Source organism: Electrona antarctica (assembly GCF_951216825.1).
Source record: "Electrona antarctica genome assembly, chromosome: 17".
NCBI lineage: Eukaryota > Metazoa > Chordata > Actinopteri > Myctophiformes > Myctophidae > Electrona > Electrona antarctica.
The window spans coordinates 40,400,627-40,421,176 of NC_136798.1; the positions used below are offsets into that span (position 1 = coordinate 40,400,627).

A 20,550-nucleotide genomic window follows, 5' to 3' on the forward strand; every position below is an offset into this window, starting at 1 on the left:
ACACAACTGTCCTCTGTCCTCAGTGTCCCCTCTCTGTCCTCTCTCTCCATCACTCTCTCTCAAGTCTGGCATGGTGTAAATATGTGTCGACATCTTACAAGGACGAGAGAGTCTTGAACAGTAACGAGTGACTGTATATTCTTCTCTTGTATTGATTATCTATTTCAAAATAACTACTTTTTGTAGCACTTTGAGATTTATACGAATGTAAAGTGCATTAAAAATAAAATCCATTATTATAATTATTGCGACCCATATTGCGACCCGTAGGTCGCCTTTACAATGAAAACCTGCATCTCCCGTCCTTCAGTGGCAGAGTCGGGTGACTCCCCCATCAGAGGAGGAGGTGCTCCATAGGAGAAACGGACCTTTTTCATGTCTAAATAAGGTCAGTTTGTTGTGTTTCCTCCTCCTGACACACATAGCAGCAGGTTGTCATTGTTACAGAGACGTGCTGTGGCCTGGGTGTGAGAGACGTGACGTCCATTCTTACGCCATCCGAGTTCCCCTCTTGCTTAAAAACATGCCGCAGAGAGAAGGTTTGAGGATGTGGGGAGCACATATCAAGTCATCGTCGTCACTCAAAAAAAATGATGTGAACACGTTGGGTTCCTTTAATAGGTTTTTAAATCAGCCAAATGTGCTACAGTATACTGTCCTAAACTGAATATAACGTGGGGAAAACAACAATATGCTGTAAAACATTTCATATTAGATATTTTGTCTAAAGAAAACTGAGGACATACTTATGCACATGATGACAGTGTCTGAACCAGAGTCGGCCTTAGAGCCTCTAATGGAGTTCTTGAAAAATCATATACTGGACACGCATGTCCTCCCAGTTCAGCCTTTTAATACCAGACATAATGTATACATAATAGACACTGCCATGCTTAATTGTATGAGCACTGTTTGAGTTAATTTAGAAAATTGGGGCTGCTGGCTATTTAGAGCAGGGGCTAATGAATTCTGGTTTACATAGAAGTCAGTCAATTGGCTTTGTGGGGAGAAACACCATTCCCCCCCCCCCCCCCCTAAATATTACAATTTCTCATTTATATCTTTGTGAACCACAGTTGCTCTGTGCCTGCAGCTGCACTCATTAAAAAAAAAACTTCTTCCCTTTTCTGTCATTTAACATATAGTGTTCTTCTGGTGTTCTCAACTCAAAAGTCTTCAGAGCATGATCGGAACATGAACAAAAAATGACCCAAAAATATCAAATTAAGTCACTCACAAATGCATGTATACCACTTTAAATAACGTACAGAAGTCGAAGGAAACGAGCTTCCTCAGTGCTTCTGAGACATATGGGGGTGTGAAATCTGGTTTTAAAACATGGCGAACACATGCACGTCACACTTAAGGTGGCCTTACACTAGCCGATTCTTTTCAATCTGAAATCTGATAGCACCACACACTACAGGATAATCGGAGCGGGGCAGAGCAAATATCAAACATGCTTGATGTTGATCGGGTCGATCCCGATCGCGCCCCGAGCAGATCGATTGAGTCGGGCACCCCCCGAGCGTCAAAAAATGCCCGATTATCGGCTAGTGTAAGGCCACCTTAAGTGTGTGAAGTGTGAGCATGCTAGAATCTGTTGGGCTTTTTTTGGCTTATTAACCTATAAGCCAAAAATCACCAGGGTTTTATCTATATCTCTGATAGTAGGCTAATCATCACTTAGTCAATCACTATACAGTTTTTCACTATACAGTATAGAGCTTTTCTTCAGTAAAAATCTCCCCGTCCCTCCACCTCTTAAATAAACAGAAAATACATGTTCGGGTGAGTTGCCATTTTTCAACCAATCAGGAGAGCGTAACAGCTTTTGCAGTTCCAATTTCGTCTCATTTCTTTGTGTCACCACTTTCACCAATTCCACATACGTAGTTTAATCAGTAGAATTGTTAAATAAAGAGTTGAATAATGCTCTTGTCAAGTAGTTTTTATTAAAAGCTTTCATAGAAAAACAGGGTTAAAATACAGCTATATAATATTGCACCACTACTTTCTCTCTACAGCGGCTAGACCAAAATCAGCTTCATCAAAAATAGCAGCTCTAGAAGCTCATCACCTTGTGACTCGTTGTGAACTTGTAGATTTGCTATTTTTGAAGAATGTCTGACTATTTTCTCAGAACCTTCACATATTATGACTTTGACCTATTATGAGAATAATAATGCTTTCACGTGGTTAAAGACCAACAATACGAATATAAGAAGATAAAAAAGACATGATATGAGCAAACAAGCAAAAACAAATGGCATATATAACAAAATAGAATGACATAATGTATCTTCACCTTATTGGGTCATTTAGATTTTTTTTTTAGCATATAATCTTTTCATTTAAAGGACCACTTCACCACTTTTCAACCTATCTTCATATACTAGTCCTCACTAATAATCATGATAAAATGGCTACCATTTTTTTCTACTCAGTCTGTGTCTCATAGGAGGACTGTGGGCAGTTCAGAAACCCGTCCACCAGTGACATCATCGATGGGGAATCCAAGCTATTAGAAACTGCAGGCTTTCTAGTCCTGAAAAGTTGCAATGCGAAAATGGAAGCCATCGTTCTCACGATAATAAAAATCTAAACATTTTTGTAAAAAAATATTGTTAAAAAAAAATCTGCCTAACGATGATGTCACTGGTGGACGGGTTTCTGAACTGCCCACAGTCCTCCTATGAGAAGCAGACTGAGTAGAAAAAAATGGTGCCATTGTATCATGATTATTAGTGAGGACCAATTATATGAAGATGGGTTGAAAAGTGGTGAAGTGGTCCTTTAATGAAGGGGATGCCTGGCTTTTTGGCCAGACCCGTCCGCGGAAGGAAAAAGAAAAAATTGCCACCGGCAGATTGGCGTCTGGCCACTGCAAGGCTAAACAGAAGGAAGGCACAGAGGTCTAAAACCCAGTTCGTCACATGTCCGACACATGCAGTTGCAACTTGCAACCAGTTGTAACAAGTTGCAGTGGTCTGACTCTGAAGTGACCCACATTTTGGGATAATATTGTGGTTGCAAGTTGTGACTAGTTCAATTGCGAAGTGGACTGGGCTTTAGCCTTTCATGATCAGAGGTCATTCTTGTGACTATCGGGAGCTTGGGCAAAACAAATCCCATGAGGTCTTTCTGATTGACTTGAATGAGCCCTTGTGGAGCGTTAATGCTCTGAGCCCTGCTGATCACTTTGACTGTTCATCAAATGTTCCTCTGTATGTGGGGCCTTTTTAGTTTCAGCCACTGAAATACAGGGTCAGGCTAATGCAGGGGTTCTCAACGTTTTTGGCCGGGGACCCCCGGAAATGCTTTGGCAATGTCTCGGGACCCCTGCCCCGCCCCCTCCCGACCCCCAATATAAATTGACTGCTACAATAACCTTAAACCATTTTGGGCGGGAACCCATTTTGGTGTTTTAAGCATTGTTATAATTTAGCTATTGAAAAATAGCAGATCTACAAGCTCGTAGCGCGCCACTCGGTGGCGCGCTATGAGCTTGTAGATCTGCTATTTTTGAAAAATCGTGAAAATAAAATTTAAAAAAAAATCTTTGTCTATATAAGTGTCTATTTGTACGTCTCTAAATGTTTTGATGAATTGAACATGGTGGACCCTGTTGTAAACAAGTGTAATGCTTAATTGGGTCGTCCACTCACAGTTAACAGCCTTTGTATTGAGTTTGTGCTCGAAATGTACTGTAATTCTGCAAACTGTTAATAAATATTTCAATCAATCAATCAAATCCCCTCTTTGCCCTCTACATCAAATCTCTTAATGGAAAATAGAACTACTCTGACTGGGGTCACCCAGGGATCTATACTAGATCCCCTAGAACAGTGGTTATCAAACATTTTCATGTCAAGGACCCCCAAATTGATATGTAATGTAATTGATATGTACAGTATTTGACCCCCATCTAAAAATACTTTATGTTGGAGAGAAGCTATTTTTTTAAGTCAAAATTATAAATGTAGGCATATACATTTTTCTAAAATGTACAAAAAATTGCCAAACTAGAAAATATTTTTTCTGGGGACCCACTCTGGAACCCCACCAATGACCCCTAGGGGTCCCAGAAACACTTCTTCACTGAATCTTCACTGTGAAAATAGCTGGTCTACAAGCTCACAATGCATCGTGTTGTGACGCGATGTGGGCTTGTAGATCTACTATTTTCGCATAATGTTCGTCCCCAGGATAGGGTCACTAGGGTTCAAGTTGTGAAAGCCAAATGAATAACATGCTGAAGCATCATAGTTGGTGGTTTGTGTTAAAGTGGTTATAGGTACAACATGTAGTACTTCAAGATGTTGTTGTTTTTTGTTTGTATCATTTTCACTACTAATTACTGCTGTAGCAGAAGAACACTGCACTGCAGTTTCATCAATGAAGTGAAAACAAACATCACTTAGTCTCACAGATTGAGAGCGCTGTACCTGAACATCTCCCATTACCCCATGTTCCAGGGTTAGTCCTGTGATCGTAGGCTGCACAGTTCCAGTCTTCATCATTATGAGGATATCCACTCTGCCAGTACCTGCACAATAAACAATGCATTTATTTAACCACATCCACTCAGTCACTAGAATAAAGTGACTTTGCTAGACTTTGATTACAATGAAAACATGTCAAATGTCTCACTCTGTTGTCAGTGGTGTTCCATCCACCCACGTCCAGCTGCCCTCAGTCCAGGTCAGACCAATCCATGATCCAGAATACCCCCTAGTCCCCAATCCTCTGATGAATACCTATTTGTACATGTTTGAATCATCATTAATTGTATTCAATAAACTTCTTCACCATAATCATGGACGCACGCACGCACGCACGCACACACACACACACACACACACACACACACACACACACACACACACACACACACACACACACACACACACACACACACACACACACACACACACACACACACACACACACACACACTAACCTGTTCTTCTCTACTGTTAATGACCACCAGATCAGCTCCTTGACTCTGACATTCGTCTCTACTTTGCTGCCATGTTTTCCCTCCAGTAGTTCTGTAGTAACAGCTGCATCCAAACTTCGTCCATCCACTAGGACACGACTTGTCTAAAAACATCAAACAGGAGATTTACTGATGGATTTTCAATGTACTGATAATCAATTCTAAACACATAGTTGTAATAATAATAGTATAGTCAGAGATGTAGTGGAGTGCAGGGTAGAACTATTCATATACTTTATCAATGGTGTTTTATACTCCATACATTTACTCAATTACACGTTTCTGGTATTTTTACTTCATATAACAATATTTCAATATTGTGATAGGCCTACTTCTACTCCACTACTTCTCAGAGGCAAATATTGTAGTTAGTTTTGACTAGTTTTTACATTTGTCAGACTTTAGCAGGTTGTTCTCCTGTGTCAGGTTGCTGTTGAGGAACTTTAGCCGGCTATTATCCAGGGTCAGCACCAGGGTGTCGTTGGTCATTCTGTTACTGGCTGAACGATCTGCAAGGACAGAAATGGACGATAAAGACAGTTGTTGCTATACTGTTCATGATGAGGTTAAGCATCTGCATGGAACATTTGATTTGAGAAGTACAAAACTATTGTCAACACCACTTTATTATTATTATTTTTTTATCCCATGATTTTGCAACCCATTTTTTCACCCAGTCTAATCCTGGGCGCTACACTTCCTCTGCCAACCTGGGGGAATGACCTCATGCTTCCTTCTATGCATGAGGAGACCTGTCTTCACCTGACAGGGGAGAGTTTCCCTGGCCAGACGTAGCACGTGGAAGGAACACGTTATTCCAACCAGTTCCTTTCCCCTCCATCAGGCACCCTGGCTGGCCAGTTTAGAGACCAGGATTACTGCATGTTTTTTGTGAGGGTACTACCTACCCTAGGGGACACAGGGAGAACATGCAAACTCCACACAGAAATGCCCTTTCGCCAACCCCGCCTCGGGTATGTATGGGCACTGATGACGCAGAGGAGGGAACACGACCCCAGCGCCCACAGCAGGAATCGAACCCAGGACCTTCTATATGTGAGGCAACAGCACTACCGACTGTGCCACGGTGCCCCTAACACCACTTTATTCATCATACTTTGCAGATGCATGCAGTAATACACACAAAAATAAGCAATGCTAATTAAAAAAAAAGTCACCTGAAGTTTTTGGTTAATACTGTGGCAATCTGGAAGCCCATCGTCACAAATATGGAAAAAGATCTGAATCTGTCGTCAGAGTTTAATACTAGTAATACTGTAGTACTGTAGTGGGGTTACATGTCTTTGGTCCGACGGAGCATTGGTCCGATCGACAACCTACCTCAAACCCTCGCCCTAACCCTAACCTCCCCCGGGGCAGCACACCTAAACCTAAATCAATGGTGTTTTATACTCCATACATTTACTCAATTACACGTTTCTGGTATTTTTACTTCATATAACAATATTTCAATATTGTGATAGGCCTACTTCTACTCCACTACTTCTCAGAGGTAAATATTGTGACTAGTTTTTACATTTGTCAGACTTTAGCAGGTTGTTCTCCTGTGTCAGGTTGCTGTTGAGGAACTTTAGCCGGCTATTATCCAGGGTCAGCACCAGGGTGTCGTTGGTCATTCTGTTACTGGCTGAACGATCTGCAAGGACAGAAATGGACGATAAAGACAGTTGTTGCTATACTGTTCATGATGAGGTTAAGCATCTGCATGGAACATTTGATTTGAGAAGTACAAAACTATTGTCAACACCACTTTATTATTATTATTTTTTTATCCCATGATTTTGCAACCCATTTTTTCACCCAGTGTCAATTATCTAATCCTGGGCGCTACACTTCCTCTGCCAACCTGGGGGAATGACCTCATGCTTCCTTCTATGCATGAGGAGACCTGTCTTCACCTGACAGGGGAGAGTTTCCCTGGCCAGACGTAGCACGTGGAAGGAACACGTTATTCCAACCAGTTCCTTTCCCCTCCATCAGGCACCCTGGCTGGCCAGTTTAGAGACCAGGATTACTGCATGTTTTTTGTGAGGGTACTACCTACCCTAGGGGACACAGGGAGAACATGCAAACTCCACACAGAAATGCCCTTTCGCCAACCCCGCCTCGGGTATGTATGGGCACTGATGACGCAGAGGAGGGAACACGACCCCAGCGCCCACAGCAGGAATCGAACCCAGGACCTTCTATATGTGAGGCAACAGCACTACCGACTGTGCCACGGTGCCCCTAACACCACTTTATTCATCATACTTTGCAGATGCATGCAGTAATACACACAAAAATAAGCAATGCTAATTTAAAAAAAAGTCACATCGTCACAAATATGGAAAAAGATCTGAATCTGTTTAATACTAGTAATACTGTCGTACTGTAGTGGGGTTACATGTCTTTGGTCCGACGGAGCATTGGTCCGATCGACAACCTACCTCAAACCCTCGCCCTAACCCTAACCTCCCCCGGGGCAGCACACCTAAACCTAAACCTAACCCCAACCCTCTCCCGACCCCCAGCGCACCTCGGACCAATGCTCCGTCGGATCATTGCTCCGTCGGATCATAGTATGCCTCCCCTGTAGTGGCTTTTATAGGTGTCACACCTAGGCAACAATCTCCCTGAGTGAGTGATGTGGTAGTTTAGTGACATGTAATACTCACAGTGCACAGCCTGGGCTATGATCACACCCTGGGCTATGATCACACCCATCAGTGTAAGACACAGGATCCCCAGACACCCAGTAACCACTCTGAAAGGCCTTCTCCCTGTTAAGACAAAAACAAGATACGAGTAAGTGCCGTTAGCTAAACCCAACCGGACCAAAATACTTTGAAATTACCTCTAAAATACTTTTACACATAAAGTGAATCACTTCTATAACTGTCCTCGGCCTCAACTCTCCTCTGTCTCACATTCTTTGTCAAGACTGGAAAAGCATAAATATATGCATTGCAGACATCTTTCAAGGATGAGAGGCTTGAACTATTGACAAGTTAACAAATGGTAACTATCTTAATTATTACTCTCAGAGTCCTGTCTTGATTGGTTTAATCAAAATTGCACTTATCATGATTTTTAGTAAATTATGTACTTAATTCAGTCAGAGAACTCACAAATAGACATAAGATGTAATGCGAGTGTGAATGCTATTTTATCTTGGCATTCGGGGCTTTGCTTCAGTTTCTCTCTCTCTCTCTCTCTCTCTCTCTCTCTCTCGTGCACGCACGCACGCACGCACGCACGCACGCACGCACGCACGCACGCACGCACGCACGCACGCACGCACGCACACGTGTTTGTATTGGTGATTTTTAGTCTTAGTAATATCTCTTACCAGACAGCTTCTTCTTGGTCCGTAGATCTCCATATACGGCATCGTCTATCTTTTGCAGATCAAGACTCTCATAATGTCCTTCTTCAGACATTTCTACATTAGTTCTTCTTGCAGTGACGGTGGTTTCATTCTCGTAGTCTGTATCGTCTTGGACCTCAATGTTGTCAGAATGCCTAGCTACAGCCATCTGTACCTTTATGACTTCAATTCTTCCTGCATGTTTTTGACCTCTTCTGAAGATATATATATACTATCTTCACTACCCTAAACGATGACAGCGCTGTTATTTTGACACACTGTATGCACCAATGAAAACATGTGCACGCAACAAGCACATGTACACACACCCACACAAACACACACACACACACACACACACACACACACACACACACACACACACACACACACACACACACACACACACACACACACACACACACACACACACACACACACACACACACACACTTTACACTTCTCCTTTGCTTCTAAATATCTACAGAAAGAGGAAGGTGGATGTGCAGCCACAGTTTCCCTGCTATCATGTCATGATCTCTCTAAAGTTACACAACACACAAGACATTTTTAAATTTTATAATAAACATGCAGTAGCTTCAGTTTGTTAAGAAATTTGAATGACGTTTCAATGTAAACAAGGTTCATCCGATGTGTGGTTGTATAATTATCTGCATTTTAATAAATAAATAAAAACAGTTCTCCTCCCACTTCTCTTATCAATATTATTATTAGTATTATGACGTGTGTCATGTATTTAAGACAGCGTTACCAGTCTCTCCAATAATATGCTTGATATTACTAATGATAAGAACAAACTGCAAATGTGTGTGTATTTGTTGTTAATTGTTGGTATAGGACAACTTGTTGGTATGTATTCCATTTGCTGCTCTGCTTGCTGACGCAATGACACAGGCCATGGAGCCTCACCAACGGAGGTTTCCTACTGATATGTCATTTCTAAGGGGTGTTACTGTTCGCTGCTGTCAAACATCAAGAAAACACTGAACTTCAATCTCCCAGTCCTGCCACATTATCCTATGTTTGTCTTTATATCAACCTACATCCTACAAGTCATTTGACTTCATCACTTTGTCTAATACACTTCTTGCTATTCTATGTATTTATTTAAGATGCGTTTCACCATGTTAATGATTTTTTTCAGACCTCTAGTTCTAGGAAACACAGAATGGGGGGAACTTTTTTATTATTTCCACACAACAGCTCTAAGGTATATTAATGACATAGTAAAATGTTGAAAATGAGTGGAATGCCCCTTTAAGTGCTCAGAGCCTACAGTAGCTCACACCATGCAAAAGTTGCTTATGTATCTGTACACAAGATGTATAATAATTAAATAAAGTACAACCTTGAATCATTATGAACATGTGAGATTTTAAACACGCCGCAAGAGCGATATACTGTATGCTACCCTGCATGTGCACCCTGCATTTTATTGTTTATTTGGATCCACATTAGCTCTACCTTATAGTAGGCTAGCTGTTGCAACAGCAGCTACTCTTCCTGGGGTCCACACAAACATAATGTACAGTAGCCTAACAGCGTTCATTTATTTTAAAATATAGGCCACAGTATGTTTCACATTTATAGCTGAAAATAGCTGATCTACACAAGCACACATGGTTTCACAGTGGTGACACGTTGTGTGAGCTTGTAGATCGGTTATTTTCAAATATGTGAAGGGTTAAAGTGGTGAAACTGGTTTTTAATGCTATATTAATACATTACATTTGGCCCTGGAAGCCCCTCAAGGACCACTGGGGGTCCTCAGACCATACTTTGAGAACCACTGCTATAGATATTGAGATACTTGGCTAATAATAATAAGCGTGTGTGTGTGTGTGTGTGTGTGTGTGTGTGTGTGTGTGTGTGTGTGTGTGTGTGTGTGTGTGTGTGTGTGTGTGTGTGTGTGTGTGTGTGTGTACAAATAGAATACAAAAATACTGAAAACTAGAACTATAAAACAGTTACAATGTTGAACTAAAGTGCTGGAAATCATTTCCCAGAAATTACCCAATTTTTGGGGTTTTCTGGAGCTCATTCCAATCAGATGTAGCACCGACACAGAATGCTGACTTGCCCCACTTTGTGTTAGCAAAAGGAACCTTGAGGGTCAAGAAGTCACTCGAGGGGCACGGTGGCACAGTCGGTAGTGCTGTCGCCTCACAGCTAGAAGGTTCTGGGTTCGATCCCCGCTGGGGACGCTGTGGGCGCTGGGGGGGTGTTCTCTCCTCTCTCGTCATAAGTGCCCATACCCGAGGCGGGGTTGGCGAAAGGGCCTTTCTGTGTGGACTGGAGTTTGCATGTTCTCCCCGTGTCCCCTAGGGTAGGTACCCTCACAAAAACATGCAATAATCCTAGTCTCTAAACTACCTCCCCCTGGCCAGCCGGGGTCGCCTGATGGAGGGGAAAGGAACTGGTCGGAATAACGTGTTCCTTCCACGCGCTACATCCATGCTTGATGCTCCCAGGTTGGCAGAGGAAGTGTAGCGCCCAGGATTACATTAGATAATTGACACTGGGTGAAAAATTGGGTTGCAAAATCATGGGATAAAAAAAAAAAGATAGGCACCAGCATTCTGATCCAACATAGAGCAAATGTAAGGGGGGGGGGGGCATCCCATCCCTGAGATGGCTTTGAAAATAAACATATACCAGTGCTTATCACGCCTCTCATAGAGAGAGTGCTACTGATGTTTACGCAACATTCTTGGAAATACAGTATTGCATTGTTTGTGGGTTTGAGCTGACAGGCCCTTTTCGATGTCAATCAATCAATTCACCTTAATTCAAGTGGCAGATGCCAAAAAATATATATATTTAAAGTATATATTTTCAGGGGAATGTCATGTAGGCATTCTGCATAGCCTTTGTGATCTACTGGTAGATTGCGATCTAACTTTTGGGCACCCCTGGTCTAAGGTCATAAGGGTCAAAATTACATAATCATTATTATCTCTGGAAATTATCTGCAACTGTACTCTTTTTCTCTACCGTAGAAGAGGAAGAAAGAGCAGTTTACCCCCCCCCCCACCCCCACCCCCCCCCCCCCCCTCTCTCTCTCTCTCTCTCTCTGCAAAGTCTATAAGTTCACTATTAACAGGAAGTATAAGGTTTTTCGGAGCCGTTAAAGAGAAGATGAAACTACACACCGTGGCCTGTGTTCTCCTCTGTGAGTAATTATGTATAGTAGGTCAGTTATATAGCATCATTAAACTAATATTAAGCTGATGAGTTTGAATACATTAAATCAGTAATACTGTACGTAACTTTACACTTCTATAGTTACTTTTTTTTACCATTGAGTTAATAGAGCCTATAGCTGCCAGGTCAAAATTCATGTCGGATAGTGTCTAGGTGAGACGTGACCTTTGACACGACCTAATGTCTCTATAGAGGGTATGCGCATGCTTAAAGTGAATGGCACATCGAGTGGCAAATCGAGTGGCAAAGCAACATGCAAAGTGAGTTTAATATTGTTTAACGTTGTTTAATGCAATCAGACAGGACTTTTCTGTTTGGATGCATGGGCTGTCGAGGCCAGAAAGTAGTTATTTGCCACACAGTAGGCGTTCCTGCATAACTTCCTGGTTTGATGATGATGTCACGCGCATACCCTCTATAGAAGAGGGGTTCTCACCGTTTTTGGCCGGGGACCCCTGGAAATGCTTTGGCAATGTCTCGGGACCCCCGCCCCGCCCCCTCCCGACCCCCAATATAAATTGACTGCTACAATAACCTTAACCCATTTTGGGCGGGAACCCCTTTTGGTGTTTTAAGCATTATGTTATAATTTAGCTATTGAAAAATAGCAGATCTACAAGCTCATAGCGCGCCACCGAGTTGCGCGCTACGAGCTTGTAGGTCTGCTATTTTTGAAAAATCGTGAAAATTTAATTTTTATTTTCTTTTGGAAAAAAAATTGGGGACCCCCTAAAATAATTTGGCGACCCCCCGCGGGGTCGCGACCCACGGGTTGAGAACCCCTGCTATAGAAGAGCAGGGAGACAAAAGACAACCACCTCAATTATATAAGTTATATTGTATTAAGATACAGATTGAACACAATTACATTGTATTAATTAAAAAAGTTACATAGTGCCACTTTAAAGTTTAAACTATGAAAATGTTGTTGTTGGTTTTTATTTAGGATCATTTTCACCTCGCTGTATATTTATCATTTCATCAATATTTGAATTGACTATAAGACATAAAAACGTGAACAACAGGCTGAAGTACCGCAGTGATGATGCAACTATACAGTACAGAGAGACCATCATAAACTAAAAAGTACATTTACATAAATGACATTTACATTCTTGTCAATACATCAAACTATGCGTTAATGTGCAGCATCAGATTGTAAGGTTGGTATTGTCATACTTTATGAAAGGATTTCAACATTTTCTTCAAAACACTGTCAACACACACGTACACATAACGCTATAAAGGGGCGTTACTCAGGGCTGTGTATAAGTCGTGGGTTGCTGCTGCTGTCAGAACCCCAGGAATTTGCATGACAAGATATGGATAAAATGGATATCAAATAAATGTAGCTATATTTGATGTAATCAAGCAACTTCAATACTGTCTGGGGTGCACATAAAAACGAGAGTAGATAAAACTAGAAAAAGTGCCCTTCCGGGCACAGGTCTCCACCAGGAGGATAGGAGTGTGTGTGATGTTTGGCAAAATGTTTAGGAGGATGTTTTTTTTTATTTGTTTTTGCAACAATTTTCTTCATTTTGTTGAGGAAATGCAGAGCCAGATCACTCATAGCATCTCTAAGGATAGAATTCTGGATGAGCAGGACATGTGCAGTAGAGGGCAGCACGGGTCCATAAAATTGGACCCGGTCCGAAACGGACCCGGTGATATCAGAACAGAACCGATCCGGAAACATTCTAATTGGCCGCACCCGGCCCGGACCCGGCCCCGAAAGTTTTGGATCCGGTCCAAAACGGACCCGTTAAAAACAGGATCCGATCCGAAATAAACCTACCCGTTCCGAAAGACCCGTTACACCCGTGGTGTGTCCAATCCTATATTATGCTTATTTTCACCGTGACTGTGATTATGAGACTGAAGTGAACACTGTGACTGAACGTCAGCATCACCCCCGCCTCTACAAAGGAGCGCTGAAAATACCCGATCTACAAGCTCGCAATGCGTCGCATGGTAATAAGTACAGTTTGCAGCGCAAATCCTTGGCGCACACTTTAATGCAGTCATCAAGAATGACAGCTTTTCTTTTGGATGGAATTGCTTTCCGAATAGCAACAAAAGACGTGATGGCACTTTGTTGTTGTGGTTGTTGACCCTCGCCGGCACTCTCTTTTTTCTTACACGCCTTCCCAAGTTCCCAGTCATGTGTTTTTTCAGTGAAGATGTCCCCGTCTTCTGCATGTCGTAGGTAAGCAGTGAGTCACACTTTGTGCATTTAGCAGCACCAACATTTTTACCGTCCGCGTCGACAATGATAACAAAACTGTCCCAGACATCCGACTTCCCTTTAGGAGATTGCGTGCTGTAATCGTTTGATTGTATTTGTAGTTTGCGTTTCACCTCGCTCAAGAAGGGGGCCGCCATGGTGATGATAGCTGTTCGTGTTGTGTGTGACTGTGCGCGCGCTGCGCACACACTGTGACACACCCACCACCAGTGGATACGTTCCATTTCCAAATCCTCGAGGCGTGTATTTTAGAACATAATCATTACAACGCAGTTGAACGCACGCATACCATAATGTCTATTTTCAAAACCTATTTTTAAAGTTGAAAGGTTTAATATATAATAAAAATCGGGTCCTGCACGGGCATTTTGGGTATTCTGCATTGCAGATGCCCGAAACGAGGCCTGCAGCTTTGAAATGGAACCGACCCGTTCCCCGACGGCATGTCAATATTTTGCACCCGACCCGGCTCGGTTCTCGGTTCGGATCTCGGGTATTCGGGTCCGGGTGGACCCGTGCTGCCCTCTAATGTGCAGCATTTTGTACAAAACGGGCCACTCCTGAAAACTTTGGAAGGCAATCTTAGCCAATCAGTGTCCAATCTGAGAAATCCAACAGACTCGTCTTGATCACATGACTACAGAGATCATGTGTACCGTTTGCCATTTCTTCATACGCCTTTGATGGCAATTGGATGATTTGAGGCATTTTGTTCCAAAAATGTGTTTTGCAAAAATCAACCTGTTGGTGGCGCTATAACAGGCCAATGTGAAATGGGTGGGATATATTCCTCAGCCTAGTAAGAAAATGTGTGAAAGATTTCACGTAAATTGCATGCTGCGTTCATGATTTGAGGCTTTTGTTCAAAACGGGGCAATCTTGCAAACTGTGAAAGCCAATTATAACCAATTAGGATGGAATATGAAATATGGGACAGATCCAACTTGAGCACATGACCATAGAGATACTGTGTAACGATTTGTGAGATTTTTGAACAGAATCTGGAGGAGTAATATCAAAAAATGTGTTTTACAAGAGTCGGCCTCCTGGTGGCGCTATAAAAGGCAGATGCGGAAAATGCAGGTCAAAGGTTTGTCCTCGGCCTCTGGGGAGTGTGCATGCAACGTTTCACGCAGATCGGTGCAGTTTTAGGTAACAAATGTGAAAAGCTGCCTCATGGTGGCGCTATAACAGGCCGTTCTGGAAAATGTGGGGCAGAGGTTCATCGTTGGCATCCAGGGAATGTGTGTGCAAAGTTTGGCATCGACCGGGTTAACGGTGCCGGAGATTAGCTGTTCACAGACGGACGGAAGGACGGAAGGAAGGACGGACACACGGACGGAGTGCAAAACATACTCTCTCCCCATGCCTTCGGCCTGGTGGAGACAATGACCACAGAAGTGTTTTAAAGTAAAATACCCTTCCAAGTCATTATGTAAAAAAAATAATATGTATTTGTTCTTATTGAACTTGAGCCAACTAGCTGTCTATGTTAGAGTTCTCCACGGGCCTGAAAATAATAAAGGCTCGGCCCTAACTGATCAGGCAGAGGCCCGGCCCGGCCCGACTAATTAGCATAGATTTTAGGCCCGACCCGGTTCGGGTTTGGGCAGAATTTGAGAACTCTGCAGAGTAAAAGTGAAACGCCTGTTAGCACCATCTTCATAATACAAGCGTAGATAAATACACAAACAAACAGAACAGAACTATTATTTGTATTAGTATAAAAAAGAAATCCCTCTCATATATTTTTTATTAGCATACATTTTAGGTCCGGGTTGGGCCTGGTTGGGCCTGGTCGGGTTCGGGCAGAGTTTGAGAACTCTAGTCTATGTTGGTATTGTGTTAATTAGGAATAATTAATGCAGTTCATGCTTAGCTTGATATTGCTTGATATCAAATGTTTTTTCCTCTCTCTCTCCAGTGGTGAGCATCTTCCTCTCCTGTGGACTCAGTGAAAGTGAGGATTAATCTATTATCTTTTGTCTTTATTCACTCAATAAAGATCATCATTTACACCCGTCACACACATCAACATCTCAATTATTACATACAGTATATTTATGTCAGTTTTGTTTGATGTATTTATCACATTTGGTTTGATTGTGTGTTTGTGTAGATATACCAAAAGCTGTTCTGAGCGTGCATGCAGCCTAACCCGGCATTCATCGGAGAGAATGTTACATTAATATGTGACAAGGAAGGGGAGGACGAAGGCTGGTTCTTATACAAAGATGGAGACTTTGTCGGCTCCACTGATCAGAATCGTTTTGTATTGCAAGCAGAGCGAGATGGTCAAAATACATTCCAGTGTCACAGTCACTGTAAAACACGTCAAGAGGATCAACATGCCAGCAATTTAGTAACTTTGATTCATTTTACCCCAGCCACCATTTTAGAAAACAATGACTAGAATAAGCTACTTCAGACAATTTTTTGCTAAATGATTCACATGGGTCTATCCATTGGCAAATCATCATCATTTTACATGATGTGTCAACATTTTACTTTACCGACAAAAAACTGTTTTTTGTGTAAAAGAATGTTTTCTACTTTCCCCATGTGCTTCCCAACTTCACAGCCAGGTGTAAATGATGGCCGCTTACTAGATTTAAGGTCACATGGCAACACAGTTTTCTAGATAGAGGGGGTGGTTCAACTTACCCGCTGGCTCATTTTACCCCGTTCTCCCCTATGCTGTAAAACATTTCATATTAGATATTTTGTCTAAAAAGAAGAAAGAAAAAGTCAGTCAATTGGCTTTGTGGGGAGAAACACCACCCCCCCCCCCCCCCCCCCCCGCCCCTGCCTATATATATATACAATCAACCCGCCTAAATATTACAATTTCTCATTTATATCTTTGTGAACCACAGTTACTCTGTGCCCAGCTGCACTCATTAAAAAAACTTCTTCCCTTTTCTGTCATTTAACATAAAGTGTTCTTCTGGTGTTCTCAACTCAAAAGTTTGAAGAGCATGATCGGAACATGAACAAAAAAGGACCCAAAAATATCAAATTAAGTCACTCACAAATGCATGTATACCACTTTAAATAACCTACAGAAGTCGAAGGAAACGAGCTTCCTCAGTGTTTCTGAGACATATGGGGGTGTGAAATCTGGTTTTAAAACATGGCGAACACATCCCCAGACACCCAGCAACCACTATGAAAGTAGCCTGGCTAATAAGCCAGACCGAATCAGCCGTTGGCAAAAAAAACTTGCCTGCCGGCGGATTACGGTCTGGAGAGGCTCAATTGTACGCCCATTTCCTACACCAGAGAACTGGTGTGGCCAATCGGGACACGGCATGCAATATGGGCGGGCTTTGGTACTGTGACGTTCAATGCTTGAGACCTTTGACTGACAGTAGCTCTGACCAATTGCGTCAAAGAGAAAATGTTTGAACCCGCCCCCCGGGAAACAAGATCCATACACAGCATCTCCAGACTCAAATACCACACGACAGTGTGATTTGAGTCTGGCTTATATGCCAGGCTACTATGAAAGGCCTTCTCCCTGTTTTAGAGCGCTGTCCTGAAACAGAAAGTACAGCTAAGTGTGCAGCGACAGAGAGAGAGAGAGAGAGGGAGAGAGAGAGAGAGAGAGAGAGAGAGAGAGAGAGAGAGAGAGAGAGAGGGAGAGAGAGAGAGAGAGAGAGAGGGAGAGAGAGAGGGAGAGAGGGAGAGAGAGAGAGAGAGAGAGAAAATTAGAGTCTGAAAGCTCTGCTACACTATAACTGAACAGCTGTCTAAATCAGGGGTTCTCAACCCATGGGTCGCGGCCCCTAGGGGGGGTCGCCAAATTATTTTGGGGGGGGGGGTCCCCAAATTATTATTATTTTTTTTTTGCAACTGAATGGCTGGATGCATGCAGTCAGTTTGGGGAGGGGGGTGTGTGTGTGTGGGGGGGGGGCAAAGCATTTCCGGGGGTCCCCAGCCAAAAACGTTGAGAACCCCTGGTCTAAATCATCATTATAGTGAAGGATATGCACTTGTTACGTTTTGTGCTTTAAGAAATTCTGAATCAAATCTGAATAATCTTCTATTGAAGGACAGACAGTTAATTGCTACATGTATTTATTTAGTTTTTTTTTACATTTTAAACATTTCAGACAAAAATGTCAAAAGAACCACCGCTCATCGGCTGAAAAAACTTAAGTGAGGTGCTGGAGCCACAGAGGGAACATGAGAAAAATAAAGGGAAGCTCCGCACACTCAGATCTGTGCACAATCGATGGCACAATGCTTCAGCGTTAAGGATGTACAAAACCTAAATTCTCACGCACGCACGCACGCACGCACGCACGCACACACACACGCACACACACACACGCACGTGTGATAACATATTGACCATGCAGAGCACAGTGACCACAGTAGACAAAATAAGGACGTTTGAAAACTATTATGCAATATACAAACACACTTTTCAGCAAATTACACGAAATGTATATATACACATCACCATCACAACCTGTGTTGGGTCATTACAATGTTTGACCTAATGTGAGTCCAGAGCACATGAAGTATTAGTAGTAAAAATAAAACTGTTTTCAATCAATTTGAATGAATGATGATGATTAAAGGTCACATGTTATTATAAATGAATACATACAATAAATGCTGTCCTAAACAAATAGGGGTGACTTGACACATCAAGCACATAATAGTGTGTCTCGTGAATCAACATTTTGATGTAGCCTAGTGATGTGACAACATGTAGCCTACATTAAAAAAAAAAAAAAAGACAAACCACATTTTAACATAAGGGGAAGAGATAAAGTGTTGGTCATAGTCCCTCCCCCTAGCCCCCACACACACACACTCGCAAAAACACGCACGCACTCACAGAAACTCGCACGCACGCACGCACGCACGCACGCACGCACGCACGCACGCACACACACACACACACACACGCACACACATGCATTGAATGTATATTTGCTGCATTCAGAGCAACCAAACACTCCGCATAATGTGCTTAACTGAGGAGATATCAGCTCTTAAAGTATTAGGTTTTATCAGCCAAAGTAAGGCATAGCCTACTGTATTACGGTACATTGTGATGATGCCTCTTCATGGAATTTGATTCTATGGGCCCTTTTTAGGTTAATCAGCCACAGACATTCAGGGTCAGGTGAACAGTGGGTGTACAGAAAGCCTGCCCACTTTTATAGACCCCATCAGTCAACAATATGACACCCATCTTATTTATGTATTGTTTATAATTGGGCCTACCTGTGAGCAGCAATATGACTGACCTGTACAGCACTTAATTGTTTACTATATCATTATTTACTAAGCAGGTCAGTCAGTCAGAGTAATGTATTGTCCATGTCAGCTGAGAACGAGGGTGTCTATCCTTTGCACTAGACCCCTGCCTGGGAGATGGAATGATGTATGAGTGTGTGCAACACTCAACACTCCCAGTACGGATGCACATCTGAGATACCCAAGCCGTGCTACTCATGCGCTGAGTTGCCGTTGCCCGAGACCAATTAAAACCAGAACCTTGTGGTCCAAAGGGGAGTGCTCTACTAACTATACTATACTATGACCCTGCCAGCTGTCTAGAAAAGGGTCTGTGGGAGTCCATGTCGGTTGGATCAGGCTGTAACCTAACCGTTATAGTCATACAGTACAGTACGTCATAGATCAGGGTTTCTCAGACTCTACTGTAGAATTGTATTGTATTGTATTGTACTGTGACTCATGTCTGCCTCCTGCTGGTGAAACTTTGCATCGCCCTGCTGTGTTGAGAAGCAGGCACTTATGTGTTTTCAATGAGTCTAAAGGGCCATTCACATCAGGCGACAGGCATTGTGCCACCATGATCCCAAAACTTATTTGCAATTTCTTTTACTATTTTGAAAAATTGTAGATTGCCTAGTTGAAATATTTTTAAATGTTTTCCAAAATAGTAAAATATGGCAAAGAAGTTTAGGGATAAAGGGTATATAACGATATAACTATTGTCACGGGGCAGCCCGTGCCCTATACACACACACACTCTGATTAAGGACATTGCACGCACGCACACACCACACAGAGGCATCTAACTATTCATTTAGACCACTGGCCGGTGTGGAAGCAACTGAAGTGACTGTGGGTACTGGGTAGTGGGGCAGACATGGTCCTAACATATAAGGGTCAATACTGTTGATGAATGCATTCACAACTTATTCATGATTCACAATGATATCAATGTCTCACGATGATGCACAAATTAAATGATACACACATACTTGCAGGGTAAAACATTACGTTTATTGTAACCAGTGTTTGCTCATTGTTTGTCACCTGTATGGCCTCTGCACTAGTCTGCAGTGCTGGCACTCTTCTGTCTGAATCTGAACTGCTGAACCAGAGCAGGGCTCTGGCTCAACCATTCAGTTTAAGAGGGTGCCAAGTACTGCTGAGGAGTAGGGGTGTTTCACAATGGTGATGAGCAAAGTATGTCTAATTATCTTTCGAACTGGATGCAAACTTAAATGATGTTCAGTCTAAAATAGAACATCTATTTCATTGGTTACTTATTCATGTTCATTATGATACGTGTGAGCTTGTAGATCAGCTGATTTGAGTTAAGTGGTTCTCTGTGTGTGGTAGGATCCTCTCCTATAAAAGGGAGACTGCAGGCAGAGTCAGGCCCAATCCCAATCCACTCCCTTGCTGACTCAATGAGCCCTCACTGACTAA

The 20,550-nt window shown here is 42.4% G+C and overlaps 1 protein-coding gene across 2 annotated transcripts in view; it reads right to left on the minus strand.

Moving 5' to 3' along the window:
- LOC306941264 (uncharacterized protein) overlaps positions 1-8,482 on the minus strand; it is a 14,090-nt gene extending 5,608 nt beyond the window's left edge. Inside the window, exons 1-7 of one of the 2 annotated variants that reach the window (XM_079526611.1) lie at positions 8,355-8,482; positions 7,681-7,785; positions 6,540-6,659; positions 5,392-5,511; positions 4,964-5,106; positions 4,654-4,760; positions 3,691-4,549 (exon numbers count right to left, since the gene is read on the minus strand). In XM_079526611.1, the coding sequence (XP_079382737.1) occupies positions 4,417-4,549; positions 4,654-4,760; positions 4,964-5,106; positions 5,392-5,511; positions 6,540-6,659; positions 7,681-7,785; positions 8,355-8,445 (819 nt within the window). In that variant the 5' untranslated portion in view covers positions 8,446-8,482 and the 3' untranslated portion in view covers positions 3,691-4,416. Of the gene's footprint in view, positions 1-3,690; positions 4,550-4,653; positions 4,761-4,963; positions 5,107-5,391; positions 5,512-6,539; positions 6,660-7,680; positions 7,786-8,354 lie in introns of those variants that run through there. The other variant, XM_079526610.1, reaches the window with a different exon arrangement.
- Positions 8,483-20,550: the final 12,068 nt, after the last annotated feature.